Source organism: Lampetra planeri, chromosome 33 (assembly GCF_965212315.1).
Source record: "Lampetra planeri chromosome 33, kcLamPlan1.2.h2, whole genome shotgun sequence".
Lineage (NCBI taxonomy): Eukaryota > Metazoa > Chordata > Hyperoartia > Petromyzontiformes > Petromyzontidae > Lampetra > Lampetra planeri.
Genome location: NC_136139.1, coordinates 1,266,134 through 1,281,625, shown reverse-complemented (window position 1 = coordinate 1,281,625; position 15,492 = coordinate 1,266,134). Strand labels below are relative to the sequence as shown.

At 45.5% G+C, this 15,492-nt stretch overlaps 1 protein-coding gene across 4 annotated transcripts in view; it reads right to left on the bottom strand.

The window, feature by feature from the left end:
* The window catches only part of DTD1 (D-aminoacyl-tRNA deacylase 1), an 89,310-nt gene that overhangs the window by 27,558 nt on the left and 46,260 nt on the right, over positions 1-15,492 (bottom strand). Inside the window, exon 5 of one of the 4 annotated variants that reach the window (XM_078609936.1) lies at positions 2,565-2,681. The exons of 2 other annotated variants lie outside the window; for them this stretch is intronic. In XM_078609936.1, the coding sequence (XP_078466062.1) occupies positions 2,580-2,681 (102 nt within the window). In that variant the 3' untranslated portion in view covers positions 2,565-2,579. Of the gene's footprint in view, positions 1-2,564; positions 2,682-3,896; positions 4,942-15,492 lie in introns of those variants that run through there. One more of the 4 variants, XM_078609933.1, reaches the window with a different exon arrangement.

Genomic DNA, 15,492 nt, shown 5'->3' with positions numbered 1-15,492 from the left:
TGTAGTTATTGGACACTCTTCCAGTGTGGGAACTCTCCAAACCAGTTTGAGGTTTTGAATTCAAGCCTACGAGCTCTGACAAGCATGACGGAGGCTACCGCAGAGCAGACAATTGCATACACCCACCGGCACACACACAATGCACTTACCTGTATTTGGTTAATTTGTTTCTGTTGGTTTACACCGCAGAATATTCATACTGTACATGTACACACATGTAGACTTAAAAAAAAAGTTTTTACCAGGTAATGCCCACTGAGCTATAAGGGCCCTGGCCACAATGATAGCTCAACGAAGTGGCTTATCACGTGGACATCCAAAGTAGCCAAAAACTTTAAAAGCATGTGTCTTAATGTGAAGGGAATAACAATCCACGCGACCGCGGGGTGGGGGGGGTGACACGAACTGTCAACATGCAGCGTCTGAGTCGGGATAGAACCCACGACCTCCTGTAAAGCAGGCGAGGGAGATAACATCTCCTAGCCACCTCGGCGCCCCGATCTGACGAGATCGGGTGCATTCTGGGTGAAGTGTGGTCATCGGGGGTGAAGGGGGGGGGACCTGTATGCTTATTTAACAACCATGTACAGAATATACAATTCATTAAAAAAAAACATTTTCGTAGTTATTGTATGTGTAAGGTCAATAGATGGATATAGAAGATGTTTCAGTCATTTGAAAATGTTGTTGACCCTGTGCTGAAGTCAGGTCTCCTGAAAGGGCATCGACTTTATTAGGCTGTGTCATTTACACGTGGGGGGTAGGTGGGTGCTTATTGAGAACGGAAACCATACAACCCCACTCTTCCTCATCATGGGACCTCCTTTGCCAGTACCAAAAGATGATAGGTTTTCCCCTTTTTTCTCGCAACAAAACAGGTGCTATTGAAGATGTTAAAACACCAGACTGAAACCTTTTACAAGGAATCATGTTTGCATTTACCACAATACTTGTGGTCAGAATGCAAACAAAAAACACTGATAATATATGCATAGTCTTTGAAACTGTCCAATCAGTTTGCCTGGTCCACTCCTTACTCACATTAGCATGCGTACAGAGTCAAGAGAGTTCATACTCTGTTGAAGCAAAAATGCAAAGCAATATACAGTACTGCATATGCAAAACTATTGCTTTCTAGCAGCTTAGAAAACAATGCCTGGAGAAAATGGCGGAATTTGTCCAAATAACAGGAATTGGTTTTCTTTTCATTTAAACCAAACGCTATGCAGATGTATTGCAATGAAACGCACACAACACATGTGTATCAATAATAATACGGCGGGAATAGAGAGCATGGGATTACAAGCGAGGTTTGATTCTTCGGATAAAGTCAGCACATTGTAAGAAGACACGGATTTACATTTATTAGGCAAATAAATGCCACAGAAAATTAAAGTGCCTATCACATCTCATCGCATAAATCAAATCATGCAGGCTTCCTGCTCTTACTCAGTGATTGCTAACATTGCTTATACCCACACCTCCCCTGGTGTCATCATTGAGAATGAAATCAGAGATGCAAGTGAGATTACGTCAACCCCAGAAACGGAGCGCTGCAATCAGCTCGTGTGCAGGTGCCAGGTAGGTCATTAAACTCAAACTATAAACAATGTAAATTTTACCGGGTGAGGCCCAGAGATATACAGCTCTTTTTCAGAAGCGACCTGGCCACAAATGATTGCTCAGCGAAGTGGCTTATCACGTGGAAATTTATAGCTGCCAAATCTTCTAAATGCACGTGTGGAGGGAAAAAAACCGGAGAGAACATGCAAACTTAAAATATACAACAGCAGGCGTCATGGTCCGAATCGAACACACAACCTCCTGTACACCAGACGAGGTAGCTAACATCTCGCCACCGTGGCGCCCTTTTAAATCAAAAGATCATGAGAGATGATGGCAGCTTGGGGTGGCCTTCACCCAGCAGTAGATCGACCATGGCTGATGATTACAAGCTGTTTTTTGTGTGAATGACCACGACTTGGCAGCGCGCAACCAAAGCTCACCCAGTGCTCACCAGCAATCCCCATCACTCGCCAGCGCTCTCCAACATTCGAGCTCAAGGTGTGAGAGAGATGGACGCTTGGAATGTTGGGGGCAAGGCAAGAAAAACAATCCGGAGATCTGAAGGAGGGCATGGCAGGCAGGGTCAAGCGTTGCGGACACGATCGGGCGTAAACGGCTGCGCTGGGTGGGACCTTGGCAACGTGGAGGGCGGCTGATTGCTGAGAGGGCCATTGCGATGGTTTCCATGTGCCTGCAGACGAGAGGGCAGCCCTAAGAGCGGATGGTGTGTGTGTCTGTGTGTGTGTCTGTGTGTGTCTGTGTGTGTCTGTGTGTCTGTCTGTGTGTGTCTGTCTGTGTGTGTCTGTCTGTGTGTGTCTGTGTGTGTGTGTCTGTGTGTCTGTCTGTGTGTGTCTGTGTGTGTGTGTCTGTGTGTGTGTGTCTGTGTGTGTCTGTGTGTGTGTGTGCAGTAGTGTAGCGGTTAGCGCGCTGCGCTATGAACCCGGCGACCCGGGTTCGATTTCCGCTCACGGCCAACATCAGTGACGATCATCTGAACCGGTCCCGGGCCTCCCCTAGGTCAACTCAGCCTCAAATTTGTACCTGGCACGGTGTGGAGACAAAGGCGGTCGGGCGTGGTGCTGGCCAATACAGCACCACATCTGCTGCATTAGACTCTGTAAATCACATTTACAGTAGAATTGATTATAAGCAGTACTGTGCCAGTCTTTTTCTTGACTTGTCCAAAGACGTGCCAATCACATTTACATGGTACATTGACATGCAAATTTCTCCGATCCTACGTTTACATGCAGTCCTCGATGTGACGGCGCGCTGCGAGCTTACATTGACATGCAAATTTCTCACTTTAACATCACTAGCGCCCCCCCCCCCCCACTTCATTTATGACTCTGGGCTACGCTCATCTCTAACCCTTAAAAGCAGCCTGCATCAGCAGCTTCCCCCCTCTTTTTTACCTGTATAAAAGACACCTGGGAGCCAGAAATCTTTCTGATTGAGAGGGGGTCAAATACTTATTTCCCTCATTAAAATGCAAATCAATTTATAACATTTTTGACATGCGTTTTTCTGAATTTTGTTGTTGTTATTCTGTCTCTCACTGTTCAAATAAACCTACCATTAAAATTATAGACTGATCATTTCTTTGTCAGTGGGCAAACGTACAAAATCAGCAGGGGATCAAATACTTTTTTCCCTGCTGAAACCCACCCCCTCGTGTACCGTTTCGGCCTTCATCGATGCCATTCGCTAACAGCACTTGCCCCTACAGTCTGCTAAGGCTATACGGGGGTCTTTTTTGTCAGGGCACACCTTGGATGTTGCACGTCTACTGTGCACACTCGACAGGATGGGCAAGCCGTGTTGGCGTCTTCTTCATCTTCTCTGACGCTGCTTCTCTTCCTTACCCACAAGTCGTGTTTTCGCAAAAAAAATATCTCACTCGCACGTGGCCCGCACCGCTCCGCGAGACGTCCAAGCAGGGGCGGTTTCTTCATTAGGGCGATTGGGCGACGCACCACCAATGTCATTCAACCACAGAGTCACGCTAGCCATCACTGTGCCTCTGGATATAGTCCAATCAGCGTCATGTCACGTTCTGTGGAGTACCGCCTCTTTTTGGGCGATTTCACTCCGGCTGAGAATCGCCCCGAGTGGCCCCGTAGACTTACATTCAAAGATGTTTTTTTTCGAACGGGGGGCGCTGCAATGCATTCTGTATGGCTTCTGGGAGGGCTCGCACTAACGTGCTTACGTCATCATACGTAAGCACGTTGCATCCAACAATATTATCTGTTGCCACCTAGTGGAATCTTTAATAAAATAAACTTGAGTGGATTGTATTAATAGTGAGTATAGAAACAAACAAGATGTATTGTAAGAGTCACTTTATTTTTCATTAATATTAAAGAAGTGAAGTTGCCTTTACATGCTTAAACTGTTAATTTATCCTTTGCATGGGTGGACCTTATCCTTATAAATCATCCAGACATTTGACCCCCCTGAGAGATTTTGCAGGAGCCGCCACTGCGTCCAAGTGGATGCTTTGTCTCGCGATTTGACGTTGGCAGCACAATTCCAAATAGCACGGTCGGCTACGTATGGTGCGAAAGAAGTCCAACATACATACCAGAGGTGTGGACTCGAGTCATGTGACTTGGACTCGAGTCAGACTCGAGTCATGAATTTGATGACTTGCGACTCGACTTGGACTTGCATAACAATGACTTTGTCCCACCTATGAGATGTGGACTCGAGTCATGTGACTTGGACTCGAGTCAGACTCGAGTCATGAATTTGATGACTTGCGACTCGACTTGGACTTGCATAACAATGACTTTGTCCCACCTATGAGATGTGGACTCGAGTCATGTGACTTGGACTCGAGTCAGACTCGAGTCATGAATTTGATGACTTGCGACTCGACTTGGACTTGCATAACAATGACTTTGTCCCACCTCTGATACATACACACGCGCGTAATGGATTGGGGGGGGGGGATACGAAGCCACGAAGCCCCAAACCCCAGGGGCGAGTGTGGTGGTGGCGACGCGTTGGAGGCGGAGCGCGACGAATGACGTCACACAGCGACACGCTTCGCCGATGGTGGGCAGCACACGTGACGTCACGCGTAATGACGTGTCAGCAGGTGACCCGTGTGACGACAGGCTCTGTACAGGTCGAGGCAAGACTATAGACGTTGCAGATGACATTCGTGAGGCTAATATTCACCAAGTGGGGTTGTTTGAGACTCCATTTCGGTCGACGTGGTCAAAAATGACGATCGGGCAGGAGGGCGACCGATGGCGTGAGCGGCTGTGATGACGAGAGAGTAACTCGCTTGAATGAAGACGCAGACTGTGATCCTTCAGTTAGAGACTCAAGTGGCACCGAGAAGCACCAACGATCTTCTTGGTTCTGTCGGTAAAGTCACGTAGAAGGGAAATAATGAAAATAAAACATAATGAAATACAATTCTCACGACGTTTCGGCCACAACGCAAGCAGCCGTCCTCAGGTGAAGAACAGGGCTGTCGAGAAGACAGCGTCTGAAGGCAGCTCTTTCCGACAGCCCTGTTCTTCACCTGAGGACGGCTGCTTGCGTTGTGGCCGAAACGTCGTGAGAATTGTATTTCATTACGTTTTATTTTTATTATTTCCCTTCTACGTGACTTTACCGAAAGAACCAAGAAGATGAATCCCTGTAGTCACGAAAGCTTTAAATCGAAAGCAGCAAAGATGTTGACGGGACAGCGCCGTGTCTGCTGTGCTTGTACACAAACATTGAGTCCACCCATTAGCTCAGCTCATCATATTGAGGGGGGGGAGTGAGGGGACATTGCTCCTCGCACTCACATTGAACAATTAAACAATGACTTCAACGTTTGGCGGCTTCTGCCGACGAGACTACAGTGTAAGAGAATGACTCAATGAACTTCACAGACTGAGACTTGACTAAAATGCTACAAGTTGTCATCGGCCAGACGAAGGCTCCTGAGTAAACTAAAATAACAAAACGATGACTAAATTAACACTGGTGGCATGCGCGTGCTAACAATCATGACACTAGACGTAGAGGTCTGTGTGGGGGAGACAAGAAAATGCAGTGATGTACATATCCTGTGGCAGCCCTGCTCGCTCTCCCTCGTATGAAGGGACGACACACCAGAGCCAAGCATGGGGCTGTGGTGTAATCTTTTCCTCCTGATGACGATCGCTCGAAACGTAGTTTTTATTTTATTTACTTTAATTTTTTCTATACACGTGACTTTACCGAAAGAATAGTGTGTAGTAATGTTACACTCGGTTTCTGATTTTATTTCACGTCGGAGTACTCTTCGTAATTAAATTTGTTTTATTGTAATAACTTAAATTGTTCATGCAATCGGTTAATAATGTCAAACATTAATCATTGACTTACATTTTTTTTAAACAAAGTTCTATTTGTAAAACAATTTCGTTGATTTGTTTTACATTTCTTTGAAAGCATGGAAATTACACCACGAACGTGACATCACGTCAGTTCTAGGTCCGCTTTTGGGATTTTAAATCCGAAGATCTGGAACACATCACTGTTTTATAAACACACTGCAGCATACGTGTACCACGATTACATGATTGCTCATGACATTATTCATGCTTCAAAAATCCCAGCACACAAGCAGTACCACTTGTCATACGTGGCAAGGATAACGCACGCTACGTTGTCTTTCCGTTAGCATCATGGACAAAGCAGATGTTCTTCTGCGGCCATTTGGAACACTCTTCCTCCCGATATTAGGAAGCTGCTAATTCATGAATTCATTCAATTTATTCTTTGAGTAAAAACTCGCCCCCGCTAAAGAGGGCATCGCAACACTTCACAGTATGAATTAAACGAAGGCAGTCCTACCTATAACATCGAGACATATATAAAAAATATATAAAAATTAGAGGACATATTCATGGACCAGACTGAGTACCTCTCCCTCGAGCGGACAGTTGCCCGCTTACGAGAAGTAAAAATGTAAGCTACTGTAGCTATGCACTTTTAAATCGAGATTTAAAACTAAATTCTTAGAACTGCTTTTAGTGTTCAGTCTGTTGCCCTTGCCCTGGCACCTCTGATTAGCACGATTGGCTACGTACGGTGCGAAAGAAGTTCAACGTACATACAAATAGTGAGAAAAGGTTTTTCCTCTTTTATCTGGCAACAAAACAGGTGTTGAGATGTTAAAACACCAAATTGAAACCTTTTACAAGGAATCATGTCTGCATTAACCACAATACTTGTGGTCAAAATGCAAACAAAAAACATACCCTGATAATATATGCATTGTCTTTGAAACTGATTGGTCCACACCAGAGACAGCTTTCTTTTAAGCCTCGTCTCAAACGGTGTTAGACCAGAGGACGCCTTTTATGCCTTTTGGCAAAGGAGGTCCCATGATGTACATACAAATCATCAACAAATGCAAAAAAATCACCACTAACAAGCGTGCTGCACAAGAGAAAAGCGGTTGTTTTGCACGCTATCAATCAGGCTCCAGTTAATTGCACTTGCACAGCGCAATTGCATTGTGTTTTGTCACCCGTGTTGTAGTCGCGTCACTGTTGTGTGTGTCCGTGTGTGACAAAGGAGGCTGCCATATTTAACCAAAGATAAACACGCGCCACATGAAGGCCGCGTACAGCAGGCTTGCAGCACAAACTCACGCAAACGTTGGAAGGGCGCGTAAGACGACAGGATATCTATAACTGGCACTTACTGAAGCCAGATTGATATAAAATGGATGGAATAAATGGGCGAATTCATCAGAGCAGGCTGGAGCAGTGATAATCAGCTGATGCGCCAAAAGTGAAAAGGACTGTGTAACATCATAGGACTATGAGGAGAGGCCTTCACGACTTGCCAGCACAAGATGACCCATCGTGGATCTCATAGAGAGGTACCACATGTATGTATGTATGCATGCACGTATGTTGAACTTCTATCGCACCGTACGTCAGCACCCTCACAACCCAACTCTAATTTTCACATAGCTCCTCTTCCGGAGTATACCGATTGCACGTATAACACGTATGGCCGCATTCGATTCAGTACTTCCACGATGTTCACCATATCCTTTGTTGAAATCCCCAGAATGTTTCACCTCATCAGAAATTTCCCCAACAAAAACGTTCACGTCCGCTCACGAGACCCGTTACCCAGAGGAGCCTCGGCAGTGATGTATTATGAAATGTTGCGTCCAACTAGGATCCTTATCCTAAAGGGAGAGGGGCCCTTGTCTATAAAACATGTGACAGTTCACCAGCGTTGATTGAAGCAAGCCTGACCGCGTCGAAGCCGGTCCTGAGTTTGCTTGCGTTGAATCAATGCTGCTGAAATTATGCATTCACAGAGGGCCGTGTGGCCTATGGGTCGTGGTAAAAAAAAATGCTCTTGTTTTTTTATGCGGAGAGACACATATGTGAAAGAGACATTGTCTGCTTATTCGTTAACCTAACTAGAACCAATTAACTTTTCACAGCAAAAAAAACTCCACGCAGGGTTAACCAATCTCCCACCACCCTTCCTCAACTCAGCAACCTACTGGTTTTTTCACAATGGTATCCGTTTCACAACGTGTCTCCACCAGTGGTTCTTAATCTCGGGTGCACGCTGCACCCCCTGGGGGTGCGAGATGCCATTTTTGGAGGTGCGAGACATGCCAGACTTTTTTAAAGAAGGCAAATAATCGAAACACAAGTTAAGCACGGGCATGTAAGTACAACTACTTTATATTCTTGGTTCTTTCGGTAAAGTCACGTAGACGAACCAAGAATATGAATCCCTGCAGTCACGAAAGCTTTAGATCAAAGTACAACTACTTTGTTTCATCAAACCTGTGTATTAACATTGTACATTTTTTTTTTTTACGATTGAGAACCAAAGGGGTGTAAAGGTTAAGAACCACTGGTCTCCATCGTCAACTACTTGCTACAATAACCGTGACAACACCTGGCTTTCCAACACAACCGTGGTCCATTCGTCCACCCACCACCAATCCTTCTACTGAGCCTGCTCACGCCAGCAAGTTGTCCCGGTATGGAGACACGCTGGCAGCACTTCCATTCTGTACACGAAGCCGGCATCATCCGTGAGCATTGTGTCCAGATGCAAACAAGCTCCGTTAGAACTGTTTAAAAAAATCACGAATATACTCACATTGACGAAGAAGCGTTAGACGTTCGTGAAGAAAAAAACGTGTTTACGAGTTCAGCCTGCTTGGATGATAATTATGGGGCTCTCGGTCAAGCTTCATTGGTATAGAGCAGTGGTTCTTAACCATCACTGCAGCCTTGCAACCCTTTGCTTTTCAATCGTACAAAAAATGTTAATAAATACGTAAGTTTTAATCAAACAACGTAGTTGTACTTACGTGCCCGTGTTTAATTTGTGTTTTTAATGATTTACCTTCTAAAGAAATCTGCCCATGTCTCGCACCCCCAGAAAGGGCATCTCGCACTCCCAGGGGGTGTAGCGTACACCCCAACTTAAGAGCCACTGCTTTAGACAATCTGCCATGTCCTGCACTCAATCTCTTCTGATCGTTCCACAAGCAGATGCCCCAAGAGTTGGAATTCTAGACAGTGGCACGATGAGTCCAGTAAATTCACTGTCGCTCTGAATAAATGTAGGAAAGAAATGAAAGAGTGGCTGTGTTTTTTTCTCTCTCACTGCCCTCAAATAAAATTAATTGATTCCAGTGCGCAGGTGTTCACCACCGTCTCAAGAAAGGGATATTCGAAAAAAAACACGACAGCTGCCTAATGCCTTTCTGAGTCATGCTCGTAGATGTGTGGTGACCCGCTGTTTGGTACAATGAGCATTACGCATGTACCATAAGTCATTCAGCACTGGGGATCCAAACAAACACGTGAACTCCAAACAACCTTCTGCAATCAATCCCATCAAAACAACAAGATGATAGCGGGCTGCCATTAGCAGCGGCGTTCTACTGCAGCTGAGATTACGCTCTTGCAAACAAACAAAAAATCTCGCAACATTTAGGAAAAATGCAAGTGCAAAAAAAACATGCTTTGCATTTCATTTACAGCAATATTACGAATAATTATTGCGAGCGTGACTCTGATTCAACATTATCACGGATGGCTGAAGGACAACCGCCACTAATGGAACACGACAGATTAGCGCAAGGCTTTTAACAACTGCCAAGATATCAACTGCACACGTTGTCAAAGTTCCAGTCCATCACCATGCTGCTATCCAAGCGTCGTGGAGCCGGCGTGTCCATGTCTGAGCTAAGGCTGGGAAGGCCCCGTTCCGTCGCTTGCACAGCCAAAGCATATTTCTGTAAAATCCAGGTTCAGTACCGGCATGAACAACAAAAAGTTATGAACTATTTTTGTATATTTACCGGTTAAGGCCCACTGAGCTATATAGCTCTTTTTCAGAAGCGACCTCGCTATCACAAATATAGCTCAACGAAAGTGGATTATCACCGTGTGGAAATTTACAACAGCCAAAATACTCTAAACACACGTTGATTCTAAATGTAGGGGGAAAAACAAGACGACCCGGAGAAAAAAATCAACGCGACCACGGGGAAAAACACAAAAACTCCAAATATACAGGCAGCAGGGTCGGCTTTGAACCCATGACCTCCTGTATACCAGGCGAGGTATTTAACATCTGCCCACCGCGACACCTCTCATACGTCTGCATAACCTGGTCTCAACATTTCTCTTGGTCTAGGCCAGGGGTCGGCAACCAAAATAACAAGAAGAGCCATTTCTTTCCAATTCGGTACAAAATTCAGTATTTCAAGAGCCGCAATGCATCTATGTACATACTGTACATACGTACATATCGTCAAGAAGCAGCCCGTAAAGAGCCGCATGCGGCTCCGGAGCCGTAGGTTGCCGACCCCTGGTCTAGGCCAATCCACGCTTTATCACCCTTGCCACGACTGATTTCGTACAGAGTGTAAGATTTCTCTTGATGTGGAAGAGAATCCTTGGGGTGCGAAAGGATCTTGTGCATTTGGGAGCCTGGGTTTTTCGCTGCACCCTTTGACGATTTTCCTTTTGAGGATGTGTTTCGATATTTTCGGTCAGGGCATCCTGGCTTTGTTCCCTTCCTCCCTGGTGATGGGAGAGAGTTACTCGCTAGGCTCCGCTTCGGACGAGAATTTCTCGACAAATGATGGAATGGGAAACATTGCTTTGCGCTTAAATTATCCTCAAATCTTCCTGGCGCGTTTCGCATTGACAGTGATAACACGACTACAATTAGCAAAAATAAGTTCGTCAATAATATTGCCGTAAATGAAAACACATTCGGCGAAATTTGGGCAGTGGCTCTCTTAATACCACATAGATTCAGGGCTGCTGCCTATAAATATTTTAGGGCAGTGTTGTCGATGAACGTGTTCAGCTTTATTTTGGCGTGTGTTTATGCACCACTGCCGATGAATAATCACGAAAAAAAGTGTTCATGTTAATATGCAGGAACTTGTATTTTGTCAAAAGCAATCATTCTCAGAAATCCCCGTAACGAATAGCACCGTGCAGAGACAAAACATGGGTCTTTAACAATCACGTTCCAGAGCAAACTAAGAAAATAACAATTTTGAGCTCCAATCATCTGCTGTGTGCACCTCTCTCTGCCCACTGCTACACATTAAGCTCTCAGAACTACGACTAAATGCAATAGAAGGAAATAAAATTGTTCGACTGGCTTTGTTACACAGTTGCCGGTGACCAGGATTAGATCCTCAGGGCTGAGTCACCTCCGATGGACGCCTGTGGTTTACAACCCCCGGGGCCACACGATCACCTGATAACGTAACCGTGCCAACCGATTCAAAAAGTCGTGCAAAGCAATACGACGCAGTAGGCGTATAACGCCAGCGCGAAAAACCTAGGGAAGCGACATCAAATTGACGACTCACCAAGGATCCTATTATTTTATAACAACTTTTGAAAACCACAACGGAAGGTTTGAAAATGGCTTTACCAAGTGTGCTTCTGTAATTGTCCCACGCTTTGTGGGATATTCAGCACTTTTTTTCTTAAAATTATCTGTATTTTAAAACTACCTAGAGCCTCTGGAAATTGATTTTTATCCGACAGCACAACGTTGCAAGGCTAGACGCCAAAAATAATGGGAATTGATGACGATTATTACATAATACGGTATTATTGACAGAAGCCCTGAAATGTGCCAACAATAGGAACCAGTTCCATGAAAACAAATGACTTCTGAAAGGTCCCCTAAGCCACCTTCCACATAAATAAAACCAAAATATACGCCCCGTGCATGCTGTGCATTTCACAACTCTTCGCGATTACGTCCAAGTATGGCTAGCACGGTTGGCTACGTACGGTGCGAAAGAAGTTCAACATACATACCATACATACGTAAAGGGCAAAGGTGCAGCACTGCAACTGCATGCTCACGCCACTGCTACAGGAAGGGCATCGAATAGAGGGAGCTCGAGAGAGAACCACGGAAGGGTAATTGGCCTACTCTGCCATGTTGGCCACGTGTTCCAAGAGGTTGGCATACCCACACGTTACCCCACCACATGCGACTTAGCGATCGACTAACTGTGGTGTTCCCATTTATATCGCTGGGTGGACAGAGTTGGGGGGACTTTAGAAACTTGCCTATCGATTGACCTCCTGCGCCAGTGTATCAAATCGAACGGGCGACTTCTGGCTTGCAAGTCCGGTGTGCTGACCATTACACCACAGCAGCATCCCAAGTAAACAATATCCACATATAAATAATATAAATGTGCAATACACACATGCATAAAACATTCACACACACGCGCGCGCACACGAGCGCACACACACAAATAAAATACACACAGGCATCCTCCAAGCAGTCTGCCGGAGCAGCAAAGGTTGGCCGTGCCGTCCGCCCTCCACTCTTCCCCGTGCCGTTCCCATGCTCGTCCCCGCTAAGCCCTGTTCAGAAGAGGTGACCGTAATGAAGGACGCGTCCACTGGCTCATAACGCAGCGGCAAACATCGCTTCTAAAGGTTGAGCGGCGAGTTCCCTACGGCGAATCGAGCAAAAAAAGCAGATAACGACGGGACCTGCGTGCAAAGACGGCGGAATCGCGTCCACTGCTTTTCAACCGCAGGTCATCTTTAGCCGCGATCAGTCCGCTGCCGGATGAAGGCCTCTCCCCAAGCCGCCACCGCCGCCGCTGACTCTCACGGCCCTGCGATACGACCGCGAGAATTCCGCCGGGCACCAGCTGTGCATGAGCTGCTGTGACCTGGGCTACATATTGCAACGATCCGTCCAGCACCTGAACACAAACTGATTTGAGTATCGCAGTGGAAGTTGTGAATAAGCACACCCATTGGGCCACGTGTGCTTAGATGCAAAGCAGTGTGCTGGTATCATGAGTTTTGCCCCTCTACCTCCCCTCCACCAGTGCAATGAAAGCATGATTATTTCCATTGTAAATGTTATGCCTGTTTACTCGGGAAAGCCTCACTCAGTCTCATGACTCTTTTTCAGGAGGCTCCTGCCAAGTTTTTCGCAGTAGGAAGGGGGCATTCATTGCTATGCAGCAAGGGAATGGAACGCAACCAAGAGGACATCCACAGATGAAGCTCGTTTCCAGGTCCCAGGTGAATTGCTTCTTTGCAAGAACTGTGAGAGGTGGTGGCGATTTGGGTTTGCCTTCATCTAGCAGTGGACTGATGATAGCTGATTATGACGAGGGATTCCCTTCAGCTGCCTTTGTTAATGTGACTGCAGTAAACTAACTCTTCTATCTTGTTTTTCACGTAAACAACTGAGGCTCTGAGCTGACAAAGTCTGTCATTGCCAAATGGGAAATAAATTGTGCAAATTGTGCGACAGTTGTGTTATTTTGACAACAGATTGAATGGAAACGACACACGTGCAATCGTGCCAGCGTAGAACACTGTGCACGTGCACATCTTCTAAATGTTTTATAAATGCAAACAGCAAAATGGAAATTGTCGATTACGCAGCTTACTTCACCCCTAGCCCAGGGCATAATAAAGCGACATGAAGTCAACGTTTGAAAAACCTGAAACAACTCCGCAATTGAAAGTGTCTCTCCACTTGATTAATCTCTCCCGGTGGCCCTGAAAAAGTGTCACGTACGCAGTGACCAGTCGCTCCGGAAGATCACCCACTCTTCCAAGTTGACAAGAAGATATATAGAATAGTCTGCTTTGAGTCGAAGAAAATTATCGAGCATGAGAAGAGTTATACATTGTAATGGCTGCCCCCAAAAAAATGCCAAAGAGGAATTTTGCTGAGAATAGGTTTTCCCCTTTTTTCTGGCAAGAAAACAGGTGTTAAGATCTTCTTGGTTCTTTCGGTAAAGTCACGTAGAAGGGAAATAAAATAATAAAAATAAAACATAATAAAATACAATTCTCACGACGTTTCGGCCACAACGCAAGCAGCCGTCCTCAGGTGAAGAACAGGTCTGTCGGAAAGACAGCGTCTGTTAAGATGTTAAAACACCAAACTGAAACATTTTACAAGGAATCATGTCTGCATTAACCACAATACGTGTGGTCAGAATGCAAACAAAAAACATACTCTGATAATATGTGCATTGTCTTTGAAACTGATTGGTCTCGTCTCAAACGGTGTTAGACCAGGGGACGCCTTTTACGCCTTTTGGCAAAGGAGGTCCCATGATGTGCATACAAATAATCAACAAATGCAAAAAAACCACCACCACTAACAAGCGTGCTGCACGAGAGAAAAGCGGTTATTTTGCACGCAGTCCAAACAAAAAACATACTCTGATAATATATGCATTGTCTTTGAAACTCATGGGTGTGGACCAATCTGTTTCAACGACAATGCAGACATGATTCCTTGTTAAGGGTTTCAGTTTGGTGTTTTAACATCTTAACACCTGTTTTGTTGCCATAAAAAAGGGGAAAACATATTCTTATATTTTGGTAGAGGTAAATCTGCAGCTGATCTGTGCCCTAATACACGATTTTAGGCAATGGAGACTTTGTCGCACCAAGCCAATCTACAATGAATATCTAATGTCGTCAGTGAATAAATGCATAATCCGAACTTCTCACCGGATAACAAATAAAGCATAACCTTTGTAGTGACAAACTAAGGCTGTGAATCCAGGGGCTGTCCGACAAAATCGTCCTTGATCGCGAAACGTGTCCGCTTCAGATGTACAACCGCAGCGCCCTCTGTCGATGTGACGAGAGCGCTGCGCGTGGCTTGGCGAAGGCACGCGGTGCGAACACCGCATGGAGGCATCAGTGCGCATTCTCATCCATCATACACGTCAACCCATACGGTTTACCCCGTATTCTCGTACGGGGAAATTGAGTTTTCAGGTCCATGCCGCGTACAGCCGTTTTAATACGGGCAAAACATTTTTTTGTCTATTTGTTTGTGTTTCTCTCTTGTGATGGGACTTTTGTAGGACGAACGTTGAGATGTATAATGGGCACGCGGTGACCAATAAGGTCTGTCTTGGTCTGTAATAAGGTCGGCACTGATAAGGGATCGACAGGTTCGTAGTGTAGACTCCACGCTCCGCATCACTCATCTACACACGCTATTAAACATGGGCTATGAAGAAGGGCCGTTGTCCGAAACGTCTCCCACTCTGTATTGTTTTTTTAGGTGGAATTTGACTTCTATATTTGTGGGGGGTGGGGGGGGCATGGGTTCACTTTGTCCCTCACATTCGGAATGGCGGCCGCATATAATAAATTTGTAAAATCTTTATTGTAAACTACTGAAAATAAATTAATAAACATGCCCAGTTTGGCAGGGGCGTTGCATCCCACGTGCCCCCCCCTCCACCGCAAACTTCCTGCCATGAAGGAGGGCCATTGTCCGAAACGTCTATGTTTTTTTCAGTTGAAGGCAGTGCTTTGATGAACATGTTTAGCTGCTGTTGTGCTTGTGAACCACTGCCAATCGCAGCGTCAC